General features: G+C 43.3%; 1 protein-coding gene across 7 annotated transcripts in view; it reads right to left on the bottom strand.

Annotated features, from left to right (window-relative positions):
* Positions 1 to 5230: 5230 nt before the first annotated feature.
* The window catches only part of ALMS1 (ALMS1 centrosome and basal body associated protein), a 51635-nt gene continuing 42593 nt past the window's right edge, over positions 5231 to 14272 (bottom strand). For all 7 annotated transcript variants that reach the window (XM_042811944.1, XM_042811949.1, XM_042811948.1 and 4 more), the window contains 5 exons: positions 13001 to 13245; positions 12239 to 12422; positions 11980 to 12043; positions 9276 to 9375; positions 5231 to 5573 (listed from right to left, as the gene is read on the bottom strand). In XM_042811944.1, coding sequence (XP_042667878.1) covers positions 5529 to 5573; positions 9276 to 9375; positions 11980 to 12043; positions 12239 to 12422; positions 13001 to 13245 — 638 coding nt within the window. In that variant the 3' untranslated portion in view covers positions 5231 to 5528. The remainder of the gene's footprint in view (positions 5574 to 9275; positions 9376 to 11979; positions 12044 to 12238; positions 12423 to 13000; positions 13246 to 14272) is intronic.

Below are 14272 nucleotides of genomic sequence, written 5' to 3'. Positions count from 1 at the left end.
CTGAAGGTGGTCTCCTACCAAAGCTCCATGGGACGATAGGAAGGACAGCAAGACACTGCAAAAAAAACCAACCAACCAAACAACCTAAAATCACACCAAAGAATAAACCTGTGCAAGCATCCCAAGAAGAGGACAGTGCCATCCCATCCAGCTCAGCGAGAGCAGCTGTTAAATCATCCTGGCACACAACCAGATTTTCCAGCACACTACAGGGCTGTGGGCCATCAGAAAGCACCACAACCAACGTCCAGAGATGTGTCTTTCTAAGAAAAGGGCATCTTGTGGCAGAAAGAAAGGGAAGGAACTGAAGGGAACCTTCTCAAACTGGAATTCTCAGGCTTCCCATAGCAGCCCCGCTCACTTCCCAAAGACACAAAGCACATCCAGAGTGATTCACACGTGAGGCATCTGCCCAAAGAAATGCTGTAACATATAGTCATGGTGAAGTCATATCTGTTAAGTGTTATTCTTTCTCATTCCTCCATTCTTTCAGCAGAAGTCTCCCTTCCCCTTGCCAGCACCAGAACCCACTTGTCCTGCACAAGCCTTAGGATCATAATGGCATGGAGTTATCCAGAGCTGCTCATAAAAAGCCTTTTTGTGCATAGGGACAGGCGTCCTTCCCCCTGCACACAGCACAATCACTCGATATCTCTGCTGACAAAAGCCTACAGAAGCCAGGGCACTGACCAGGACTGCAGCTGGGTCACGCCAGCAGGCAGCTGAGGCTGCAAACAGGGATTTCTGTATCCCAGCCTAAGCCAAGAGCAGCACGTGTGGAGGATGGCTCACAGCCGTGGAATTAAGGCAGAGAACACTCCTTGGTGTTCCTTCCTGCCTCGTTGGCATTCATTCTTCATAGCCAAAGGAGGTAACAGCACAGTGAGCTGGGCACAGGAGCCACCCAGGCACTCACACTTGGTCTTCTATCACTGCTGGGTCTTCACTATGAGCCTGCTATGGATCCTCCTGCACAGAACAACTGTAATGGAATAAAGCAGCTCTACATCAATCAGAAAACTCTATGAGAGGAAATAATTCCACATGTCCAACTAAAACAATTATACACTATCATCAACCAACCCCCTCGTGCACGAGCCACAGAGCATACATGGCATGTCGTGTCCCCTGCAGATCCAGCAGGTCTCAGAGCCCAGCAAACACCCTCCTCCAAAGGAAGGTCGTGGCTGCCAAGCTTAGAGGTAGGTTCAAGGCCAGCAACAAGAATCATCCATTCCAGAGGTGTTCAAGACCAGGTTGGATGCAGGCCTGGGCAACCTGGGTTAGTGCCAGATCTGAAGGTTGGCGGCCTATGCCTGTGGCAGGGGGTTGGAACTTGATGATCCTTGGGTTCCCTTTCAAACCAAGCCATTCTATGATTCCATGGGACACAGCAAACCAAACCTGGGCAAAAGACCCAATGCAGAGTTGGAGTCTCTCCATTCTTTTGCATCAAGACGACGAGTTCCAAGTAGCTTTAAAACAGCAAGAACAAGACCAGGGTGCAGCAGAGGGGCACAGAAATACAATAGGACTGTTTAAGAAGAAAACCTCCTTCCCTATCAAGTCCCCTTACAACTGTCCTCATCACCACGGAATTTGAGTGCCTTCCAAAAGCTTATTAATCAACGCAGCATTCATTTGTCATGTGGAGGTCGTTCACCCTCCCACTGGGTCTAATTTGGCCCAGGGAATTCCATTTATATGCTGATGTAGGGAGAAAAATATTAAGAAAAGTTTGACTTTCAAACCATGCTTGTGTGAAAAGGTCCTCCCTGCTTACCACAGCTCAGCTGAGTCTGTTCCTTGAGATCACGATGAGCGCGTCCGATGAGTTTAGGCTTTAGGCACGTACAGCCCTCCAGCTGGTGAGCAAATAGATGCTGCACAAAGGAAGCAATGCATTCAAACCTTCTTTACTGTATTGAAGTCCGGTCCAGACTAACCAACAAGCAGCCAGGAAGCGTTATTTCTTTTAATTAGGAATCTCATTTCAAGTGAATCATAAGTCCATATGCTTTAACAGGCAAATGGAAGCAGCTAGCTTACCTGTGTGCACAGGGCAAATCTCTCTCATCAATTTCTTCCTCTTCAAAGTCATTTTGTTGCGTTGTCCTATAGGAGGTCACACAACCACTAACAAATTTAGCACCAGTAGTGTAGACTGAGGAGGAAAACATCCTCCAGGACCCAACTGCGTGCACCAGGCCGTAAGGATGGCATTTACAGTTCAAAACGTAGAACTTGTGGAAACGATGACAAGAGGAGAAATTGAAACTGTTCTGAGAGGGCAAAGAGGCCTCTTGTTTTGAAAGAGGCACCTTTCAAAGCACAAGGGTGCTTTCTACAGCCCTTCCCCCACTGTTTCCTTGCCTTGGCCACCTGAGCACGGATCCAAGCCTCTCTCCTCAGGGTCACTGTGGTGAGGGTACAGTCCAACACCAAACATCAGGCGTTACATTAAATCAGCGATGAACATGGTAAATATGAACGATGACAGGATTAGATCAAAGCTGCTTTCAGTTTCTAGAGACAACTCAAAAGACAGCCATGCTGCTTTTACCTCCATTTATGAGATAGCAGCTGAGATAACAGGACTGTTGGTAAGACTCAAATGTGTACTTGGCACCCACACAGTAACTGTTGCACGGGGTGGGTATGGCAAATGCTGATCAAAGAACGTTTCTGATTAACTAAGAACCAAAGCCTGCACCTCCAAGGTTCTAGAAAGCAGTTTTGTCCTCTTGAACTTCTGCAGCTTCTCAGAATTTACCCTAAATGTCTTTCTGTAGCAGTGGATTAAGAAGAGATGACTCCACTTTGGAATCAGCACAAGACAAGTACGATATCCTGAGTTTCTGGAAAGAAGTTTTCCCATTTTGGAACCGATGACTCTGACTGTCAACAGCTTCTATCCACAGATTTGTAAACACTAGATGCCTTTCATCCAGCACAAGCTTTATCTGACCTGATGACAACAAGGAGTTGAAAGTGGAAAGGACGTGAGTCATCTTCACTAGACTCCACCACGAAGAAGCCATGAGAAGGACGGAGGATGGCGCAGTCCGAGGACTCAGCTCTTTGAACCTCACCATAGACTTCATTTTCTTAGCTTGTAGAGATGGCAGCTTCTCCCAGGTTTCACAGGTGCTTTCACTTCTGCAAAGCAAAGAGCACATTTCCCTTACAGTACTTCAGAAAGAGAATTAACACTGTGCAGCCCAAGACAAGCATAAGAAAATGTGACCTGAAGGCTGCGCCTGTATATATTCTTCACATATATGAAGTGTGTCTGAATAGAAGACTTTAACAGAAGCAACCACTTCTCCCCCAGCAAAGGAAAAATGCTACAACAGGGGTTCCTCATTACTGTCAAAGGAGGAAACAGCTCATTCTCACTGAAGCTGACACGCTGCAAAACTCTAACAATACACAAAGTTACGGTGACCATCGGATTCTTTTCGTTGTTTTTTCTCATTTCACAGCAGCTTTTTGTTCTGTAAGGTTTTACAATGCACAAAACACGAGGAGCAGTACTCCAACCTGTCGGAATGGATCACCTCCACCCTTCTTTGATCTGTATTTGATGGTTGACTTCTGCCCTGTTGTGAGGGAGCAACACACAGGCACACTACAGACGTATAAATAACCACCAGCTGTGTTATCCAAATGCAAGACGACTTCCAAGCCCATCCTGAGGCAGCAGCAGTGCCCTTAGAGTGCTTCCTTTCCTGTCAGCTGAAAGTTTAAAGTGTGTTTAAGAAGCTAAGTGGCTTTAAATGAGCATCCAGCGAGGCAGCATCTCTCATGACTAACACAACTGCATTTCTTGTAGCAGGGAAAAAGCCTATTCATATGTTTATGAGGGAATCACAGGACAAGTCTTAGTACCAGCAATTTTAGCATCTTCTGCTTCAGCAACTCGGCCCTCCAACAGCACTCAAAGACAAAGCAGCTTGCATCCAAACTGGATCCAAAGAGAAGGTTGTAGAAGGAGCAAATAGGTTTAAAACAAAAAAAAAAGCAGATTTGGAAAACTGGAAAGGTGTAAGGACACAAGTCATTCTCAGAGCTCATTTACTGCAGCTACACATTTCTGTACCACATTTTTAACTGCAGGCTTCTAAGACCAAACCAGTCACCCTTCCACCTGATTTGGTTTTGTGGTGGTTGGTTTTTTGCATGTTATTCTACTAAGCACAGCCAGACATACTCTCAGACTTTTATTTCCTTCTGTTAGAACGTAACAGCTGCTTTAACAGCCTGTGCTACCATCAGCACAGACCACAGCTTGAAAAATACTATGCCAAATCTTTGACTCGTGTAACTTAGTGGGGTGTACAGACCTTCAAGAGAATCACATTATTTCCCATCATTTAAGGTTTAATTCATTGCATCCTGATGTGAACTGCAGGGGTTAAGGCCACCTCTGCCTCAGCCAGGGGTGAAACAAGAAGTTCTGGTGAAACAAGAAGTTCTATGAGATTTGTAGAGGACTCAATGCAGCCTTTACTCTTGCAGTTATTCCTCAACCTAAATTGCTGTGAAGATTTTAAGTACATAAAACTGCACGGTATGAAAATAGGAAAGCACTGTTTGCAGGCCCAGGTGAGCAGAGGACACCTCAGGTGCCTTTTCCTGTTTATACATCAGGTTAACTCTTTTGTGATGCAAAATGAAGCGAAACTGAGACTTCAGGCCTACCACCAAGAACCACAACCTTTATTTTTCATCTTCTGCCACTGTGATGCTCATGAAGTGCATAACCAAGTATCCCAGAGGGTGCACGTTCACAGCCAAGCCTTAAAAACACCCAACAAGATAAAAATAAAAACCTCAGGTTAGATTCTCCTGGTTAATACAGAAAGATAGCAAACCAAGCAAAAACTAAATGAAGTCATGACTCCTCCACTCTTTCAGGTACTAATAGCATCCAGTTTAAATAGCTGTCATACAGATGCACAGTAAGTTCTTAAGATCTGTGTTGTGCAGAGCAGGAGGCAACTAAACAGCCTGGATTCTGAAGATGTTATCTGTAAGGACAGCAAAGACATTTCATGATTGCTAGAACAGTTGCTACAAATGGCTTCATTATTTATTTATGGTTTGAGGGTTGGTTTTTTTCTTCAGTACAAAATATTACAAATAAGTTTGCTACATCGAGATAGGAAATAAAAAAATAAAAATAAATCCCTGTTAAAAGCTATTTAAAATACATATAAAACTGCTATTTCAATCACATAATTATAAATATGTTATGAGCCAAGTACTTCCTAAAACTATATTTGCTTTGGAAGTGCACCCCACCACTACCCACAGCCATCATGTATTTAAAAACCTGTCTTTTGCATCAAATCACTGATCTTTTAGTATCTTATAAATATGGCAAGATTGTATTAGTGCAGAAAGATGTAACTGAATTCCACAAAGCATGTGTTGCACAATATTTGCTGCCTTATCTATTTCACATCAATCTCTCTGCAGGTTTGCTAAGCACAGCACGTCTTTATTTGAAGAGGAGATCCTTATCAGTTCCAGGGTACCTTCCTCCCTAAGACACGGTTGGTGATTTTCTGAAAGACAAAAAACAAAGTGGCACAGATCAGTTTCACCCTTCTAAAAAAATCACAAGCATAAATGTAGTGCTGATAAGAGTTCTGATCAGAACGTATCAGCATGTAACACAACTCAAAGGAACAACTCTGCACAGCTAAAGCAGCCTCGCTGCTTCCCACTCAGCAATATGGACAACACAGGGTCATCCCCGTGCTGACTGCTGTGGAAGTGGTCAGAAAGAAGCCTGAAGTGCTGGAAAGCACCTTGACATTAGCTGATGAACATTACACCACGGAACAGTGCCCCTTAGTGCTGCAAACACCAGGAGTTTATACCTCCCAGAACAAGCAGACACACTGATGAAAGAAAAACCATCAGTTTATTGAAGATGTCTCAGTTCTCCTTGGTCATAATCACACGAGATGTTGGAGCACTCCAGAGAAGCACTGCTAATGCTGATTGTTCTTCCCTGGCAGCACACATGTATGAATTATACACACAGTATGCATGCTAACATAGTATATGTACATATATATTTATACATACAGAAAGCAAAGCCCCTGACGTGAGTCTCAGTGTGGAATCTGTCCCCATGATCACAGCATGAAGCCTCTGAGCATTCCTTCCAGCTCCCAGCCCACTCTGCAATCTAATCAGCAAACTCAGCTAGCAATTAGATGCTATCTACCCTCTTTGCTTCACTTCCAGGAAGCAGCTACAAGACAAAGCAGAACCCTAACATGGTGCTGACAAGAGGGAAAACGTAGCCAAGGGGATGAAAAACAAACACTCAAAAAATACCACAGTGCAGCAACCAAGTGCAATTCAGTCTTATACCTCCAGAAACACTTTTGAGTTTCTTTTGAGTTTGCTTTTCTTTTGAGGCAGTGACACCTTGTGGTTCCTATATTACATTGACTTAAAAGGAAATGGCCCATTCACATAAAGGAGAGGAAAAAAACCCTATCTGCTAAAAGGAAATTCTCAATGGAATTGAGAACAGGAGACATGCTGCCTCCAGGGAGCAGTGTGTCCCACATAACAGCAGCTGTTGCTCACACTGAAAACACAAAGCTTTGTTTTCTCCTACAGAAACTGCTGTGCACGTTTCCCTTTCAAAGCACTGACAGGTGTAACTGTACCTGTAGACACTGGTGTGAGGGTTTCACTGGCAAGTGATTCTTTAGCAAGTTTCTGTCCATATCCATACAGATGAGTGTGTGTAGATGTTTAATTCACCATATCCATACAGATGGGTGTGTGTAGATGTTTAATTCACCTCTTCCTTTCCCAAACATTACATATTCTTAACCTGTGAGCCCTGGATGACCTGCAGAAACAGCATGCACCTGGTAGTGCTAGCTAATCCCATCCTCAGAGCCAGCTGGACTGCAATCCATGGTGTGTGTACCTGGTTTTACTTCTTACATGTCTGCTCTTTTATCACCAGTGACAATGCCCCAGAGCCATGTTATGTCATGGCCAATATGCAGTGAATTTAGGATGTAAATAGACGTCATCATTATCACAAAGAGTTCAGCCACTGGTGCTGGGAGGAGAGAGTAAGCACTCAGTAACTGAGCAAAAGCTTGTGCAGCAGTCTAAGACAGCCCCATGTCCCCAGCTGTTTTGTTCCTGCCCTATTAACATTTATGGTTAACCTCCTGAGCTGCACCCACACCTGGAGTGGCTGTGGCACCAATACATCGTTCCCCAATCAAGACATCCAGTGCTTGCCTACCAAAACCCAAAGACAGAAGGACAGCAAGTATCATTAGGACAGGCCATGCCACTGAGCACTGACCTGGGAGTCACCAATATCAGTCAACACCACACCTGCACACAAAACTTGTGATGTGATTTTGTGTCTTCTGCCAGCTATGTAGTGGAGTCAGCAACTGCCTGCACTCATTAACCATAAGGCCATACCATACTGGAACCTGAGATTCTCAGACTAGGGGAAAAAAAATACGTTCTGAGCACATCCTGCAAAAACATAGCATGAAATGGAGGTAATTCCTGTTGTAAGAACTCCCAGTCAGATTAGGAAGGTATCCCAAATAATACATCCGTTACAAGCCCTTGCTTTTAAACATCCAGTTAATAACTTTTTCCAGCTCTGGGAGGACAACGTGGCCAAGGAATAGTTGCAATGCTAAAAACTGAAGGGTAAGCTTAAGATCCAGAAGAAAAAGAAACCAGTTTTCAAATGTAATGCGTGTCCTTAAACGAGTGAAGCCTATAATGCAGTTTATTGCCTGCTTCCTGAGCTTTGCAGAAGGCTATTTTTTTATGGCATGTGTCAGACAGCAAGAACATTGAGGTTTAGGTTGGATATTAGGAGGAAGTTTTTCACACAGAGGGTGGTGAGGCACTGGAACAGGTTGCCTAAGGAGGCTGTGGATGCCCCAGCCCTGGAGGCATTCAGGGCCAGGATGTGGCTCTGGGCAGCCTGGGCTGCTGGTTGGTGACCCTGCACATAGCAGGGGGTTGAAACCAGGTGTGCACTGTGGTCCTTTTCAACCCAGGCCATTCTGTGATTCTATGATAAGATGCATCAGGTTTGAGCATCAGTGCTTTCAACACTGTCTGTGTTTCTCACCTTTCAGTTTTTATTGTCTTAAGAGAAAGCAAAGCATGTGAATGCCCACAATGCTGCTCAAAAAGCAATACACTGGTCAGCCAGAGATGCACTTCACAAAAGGGACTGATGGGTCTCTTCAGTTTTATCAGGATATTTATCACATCATTCACTGCATATAATTCCATATTTCTGTGCAACACATCAGATCAGATAATAAGGTGCACATATGGGAGGTGATAGGAACACACATCTTTCTCATTGTGATTAATCCAGGACAGTCTTTCTGCCACAAACAAAACCTGAGCTTAACAGACAGACAAAAAGCACCTGTTAATCAAACTGGACAGCCAAGGAGGAAGTGTTAATAGCAGCTGTTGGCTGGAACAGAAGCAGCTCCCTCCAGGAAAGTCACCACTATGACAAACCAAGACAGGATTCAGCAAAGCCCTACAGCAAAATCAGCCCCACCGATTCCCTCTCCTGCTCACCAAAATCCTGGAGCCCTCACCTCACCTTTGGGCTGTTGTTGGTTGTACTGTGAGTTTCTAGCACAGGAAAACAACCTGCTGGTCAAGTGTTTGTAGTTCAGAGGCAGTCACACCCATGCTGAGATAACAGCTTCTTTTGCAGCTTGCCAGCCACAGCTGATCCCACGCCCATCAGTGCCAGCACAGCAGCACTGAGCTATCAGCCAAATGCTTCATGGTGAAATCCACAGCCCCCAGAGCTAACAGATCACCATCAGGACTGCCAATTCTTCACTGGAGACAAATGAAGAATGACAACTAAGGGCTGCATTAAGCATGGCTGCAAAGTTCACTATGAATCCTGCAGGCTAAAGCCATCTACAGTGAGAGTGGCCACGAGTTAAACAGCAGCCTTCAACTCGAAGAACTCTCTGTGGAAAACCATTAAATATGCTCCACAGCCTGCCTTGTTTTCACAACACTGCACATGGCCTTTTCTGCATGCTTCCTACTTGGGCCCATGCTTCCTCATTATTTTTCTCTACACACATGTAAGAATGTGCAAATACCACAATATTACTACAATGCTGATGACCTCAAGGCCAAAAAAAAAATATATATATATATTCTAATCTGTTTGAATATGAATACCTGACCAGAACACCTACCATTTTGTACAGCTGTGCTTTCAGGCGATATGAGTTGTACTCAGATTTTCTCTTTTCTTCCTCTCGCTTCTTCTGCACCTCTGGCAGCTGCTCATAGATCCTTGGTGTAAATACAGACAGAAACAGTGACTTGGAAGGAAGGAACTTAATGATATAAAAAACACCACCTTTTTTTTCCTTCACATTCTGTTAAGGGCTACTGGTCAGTCACATCAAAGGAAAACTTATCTGGGGGGTTTACCAGCGTCACATGCATGGAAAGTGTGGAATACACAGCAGTTGGGACACCAGAAATTCCCACATCCCACATCTCTTACAAGTAGCACCCTCCTAAAAACACTATTTATAACACTGGAATGGCCACACAGCTGATCTGATCAGGTAGTTTTAATATCAGTGCAGAACAGCCTCATTGCTGTGAGGGTATACAGACTGAGTAGCACATTTATCCATTGACAGCAACATCTCTGTGACAAGTGTAACTTGAATTAAGTTGTTCAGGCATCTTATCTGCCTTGTCTAAGCCAATGCTTTATCTTCTCCCCTGCTGAACTACTCCCACAGCAGAGACAAACAGCAAGGGATGCTCTGGAATCAAAATAAGGGTGGCTGGTGCTTATTGCAGTGCTGCAGTAGGCTGTTTTTACATGCTGCCACCTAAAGGAGGGACCTGAGAGCTATAATGGAACAGCAGTGCTGACATTGCTTCCCTCAAATCTTCCTTTAAGATCATAGGGCTCAATTCATGACAGTGGTTGCCAAGGACCAGAAAGCTTCAAAAGAAGATTACGGCCTATTGGAGGTGGATCTGAACCACGTTCAAAAAATTCCAGTCTCATTATACCTAAAGATAGATGCCAGAACAGTCCCCTTACAAAATAATGACTTGATAATCAGCAAATAGGGGAAGGAAAAAGAAAGAACCTTGTTACAATACTGCTGAGGTAACCTCTGAAAGCCTGCTCCGTTCTTACGTCAATATGGTAACAACTTGCCATAATTACTGCTCACTTGGAATATTTTAAACACATCCGTGCCTTCCACTCTTATTATCTGAAAGCGCCTTCACACATTTCATTTTCAAGACTGCAAATGAAATGAGCCCACCATCCAGGAGAGAGGAGGGGTATCTCTGACAGCCCTGTAGGTCCCAACAGCAGAAAAATATGTAGTTTTCCAGACTGGCACGAGCAGTGATGGAGGCAAACGTGTCAGCTGGCACTGAGCTGCTTTTTAGGCAGTATGACTTGAGTGCCACTTCCATGTTTCAAAGGACAGAATAGAAGCCAGCAGGAAAACAAACTAACAGGAAGGTGTCAGACAAAACCACTAAATACATGGAATTGAGAAAGCAAGGAATCAGATTCAAATACTGACCAGAAGACATGAAGTAAATCACATTTGGATGCTTACTTTCCACCTCTGACATCTGTCTGTAGGGCAGCAGAGGGTGACAGGTCTATGTAAGTGCTACTGAAGGGGGGATTTGGAGTTTTACTTTACTACTATATCATCCTTCTCTAAAGCTTTCACCATCCCAAGACTCTCCTGAGTGAAAGATCAAGGTTTACCACTCACTGATTCATCCCCCCATAAAGATATTTAAAGCAAGAAGCAGACAAGTTGGCATTATGGGTCAATTCATTGAAAATTGTTTTCTTTAGCTCTAGCTAATTTACCATGAGAAATTCCATTTATTCCCTTGCAGAGAAAAAGCAAAAGCTTCTGTACTCATTACAGGTAGGGATTTCAGAAGAATGGAATAAATTGCTTCTCAGATCCAACTGAGAGCTGGAGTATGACAGCAGTAAGAACAAAAAAATGCCACCAAGTGTGACTTGCCTGAATCAGTCTCCATAGAAATCCTGCTGATTTAGGTGTTACAAAACCAGGGTTTCTGAAAATAGCTGAGTTCAGACATATCAACCACAAGGTTCAAGTGACCTGAACCCAAACCCTTCCATTTCAACTAAAGCATGGAGGTGTGTTCCTGAAGGAGCTGGCATACTTACCATTTTTTGTCACCTCTCTATCAGTGCCCTAAAAATACTGTTCAATGTCAAAGGCCATTCAAGTAAAACACTTTTTTTCCTTCCACCATATACAAAACAGGGTCTGTTTTATATATTGTGCATTCCAATGGATGGTTTGTGGAATCACTGTGTCATTTAGGTTGGAAAGGACCTCTGGAGGTCATTCAGTCCAATCTCCTGCTCAAAGCAGGACCAACTTCAAGGCTAGATTGAGTTGCTCAGGCCTCATCCTGTCACAACCTCTATTTCCAAGGATTGAGATTTTCCCATCTCTGTGAATCCCTGGTCCAGCATTACACCACCCTCTTTGAGAAAAACATATTCACTCATCTCTCCCCTTAATGGAACACATTACTACTGTTGCTTATCCCACCACCAGGTTTAAAACTACACACTCCAGCACCCTACATTTCATCTCCTTTTGGGATCCAGCACTTGGAAAGTTGTAGTGGTTGGACCCCAGATACCGCTACAGAATACTCAGGTTAAAAAATATACATATTTCAAAGTGGTTTTACTTCTAGGATTTTATAAATAGGTGCTTTCTGACTCTGATAAAGTGCCTTTTCCTTGAACTGTAAAAGCTGAGTCACCCCCAAGCCGTCCCCCCACCCTCTTTTCTTCCTCAGATGCAACTCATCCCTCTTTCCTCCTCATTTACTCAACCTTACCGTTTAGATCTTTGAACCATCTCACTCTTTGGAATTGCTCTTCTCTCTTCTTTAATCAGATAACCTAAATAGATAAGAAAACAATGTACAAGTCTGCTTACCACAAAGAAAACTGTTGTGTCAACTTATTCCTATATGGACTTTCTGGCTTTTTATACATAACATAAACGTAACACTGTTATTAAAAGCACACACATCCCTTAGAACGGGGAAGTGAATTAATTCCCATAGGACACCAGGAGAAGAAACACAGAGGTACCTCTGTCAGCCAGCACATGACTTGCATTCCTGTAGCCCTTCCTTTTCTCTGGAGGATTAAAAAGCTCTTCTGGTTCAGACTGCAGCACGCTCTGCATTCTCCTCTCCTCCATTAAAAGCTTCAGGTGCTTCACGCGCTCACCGGAGCGGGAGATGAAATCAGGGCGATGCACTGCAAGAGCCTCCTAGGATGGGAGGAGGAAACAAAATCTGAAGTGGCCACACAGCCTCCCTACAATCAGAATAATCAAAACAGCACAACAGGAATAGATGCAACTGAATTTAAAGGAACCTCCCAAGCGCACCTGAACAGAAACTATCAATCTAATTTCACTTGTTGCAGATAACTGTTACAGAAATCTTTATGCACACTAAATACCTGTGGAAAAATACAAACATATAGTGGTGACACTTGATTTGATGTATGTACATGCATGAATATACATGCATACACTGCTTGCAACACATGAGTTAAAGCCTATTTTTACTACACACTATGTACATCATACTATTATTTCTGCATGGCAGCAAGAATGACTTGACATCACTTCTCCTACATTCCCTCCACACTGCTCAATTCAAATAGATCATTATACTGTGCAAAGCCAGGCTGCCACAAGCAAACGAGGCTGATGACCACTTTTTGTTTGGGTTCTAGTAAATACAAAGCAGTCAGGAAAAAGAAGGAAGAAGAGGAATAAAAAGTGCTTCCACAAGCTTCAACATTAGTGCTGAAGTCACAGGGACCCCAGCATGCCTTTACCTGCAGCGTAAGCTTCACCAGTGGCTGGATGGGCCTGGTCTCAGCATCTCTTTCTGGAGCTGCAAGCTGAGTCACTTTGCTGCACTGCTGCTCTTGAAAGTTCTTCTCTCTCAGAGGCTCTCTCCAGGGCTTCATGGTGGTGAAGGGTTCAAACCAAGATGAACCAGGACCAGGGATGGAATTGGAACAGTTTTCTTTCCTAGATTCAAACCTCAAATCCTCTGCTTGGACAAACCATGAAATCCCTGTTGAAGAAACCACAGAAGACAATGAAGATAAGCAAACAATGCACATGCCCCTTTTCCATCCTCATCTGTAGCCTTTCATGCCCAAGACCTCAGCTAACACAATCCATGCCTAACACTGCAGTAAACACTTCAGTTACTGCATTGATTTCAGTGTGACTTGGTGTCAGACAACTTTGGTGGTTTCAAAGAATTCCTTTGCCAAGTGTCAGTAAATCAGCAAGCCTTTATGAAATAACCCTTCAGGAAATGTACAAAATGGCTTCCTACATTCATGCTCCTCTCTTTTTAGAAGGAATGCTTTATTTATCAGCAACTACACGTTTTTAAGGAGCCTATGTGCTGTCCTAAACCTTATGGCTTTTAATAGATATTTTTCAAGAGCAAATAGTGTACATCTTGCAAATGTTGAATATGTATACAAGAACTCAATTACTCACAGTTAACATATATAATGGGACTAGAATACATCAGCTAGTACCCTGATCAGATATTCTAAATTAAACTGGTATGATAGAGAATCATTTGTCCCTACAACAACAATGATGACTAAGGAACATATATTGAAATATTTCATCATGGCACTGTGAAGATTGACAGGAAATATTAAAAAACAGGAAACTGCTCCACCAGCCCCAGAAAACTCACATTTCTAGTTGGAAGAGGGACACAAGTCCAGTTGAAGCACTACATACAAATTACAGCATCCAGTTACTCAGATCTTAACAGAACCTTTTATAATTTGAAAATCAAAATTAAGCATCTCCGTAATTCCTAACTTATTCATCTTTCCTTGCCTCCTTCATTGCTTTTTTTGTCACCATTATTAGTAAGGTTACTTCCAACAGCTTGGTTGAAAATGGCATCATAATAAACTCTCAGGAAGTTCACTTGGCATAGCAAGCTTCTCTGTTTAAGATCCACTCATTAAAAGCAGAATAAAAACTGACAGTGAGTAATTTGTGCTCCAGCTAATCCTCCTCACACATCTTGAGGATTGCTGTTAAGACGTAGAGCTTTTCCACTC

The sequence above is a fragment of the Centrocercus urophasianus genome, unplaced genomic scaffold (genome assembly GCF_019232065.1).
Source record: "Centrocercus urophasianus isolate 14NV4802_14NV808 unplaced genomic scaffold, USGS_Curo_1.0 seq_13, whole genome shotgun sequence".
Taxonomy (NCBI): domain Eukaryota; kingdom Metazoa; phylum Chordata; class Aves; order Galliformes; family Phasianidae; genus Centrocercus; species Centrocercus urophasianus.
This window is presented reverse-complemented; position numbering and strand designations above follow the sequence as displayed.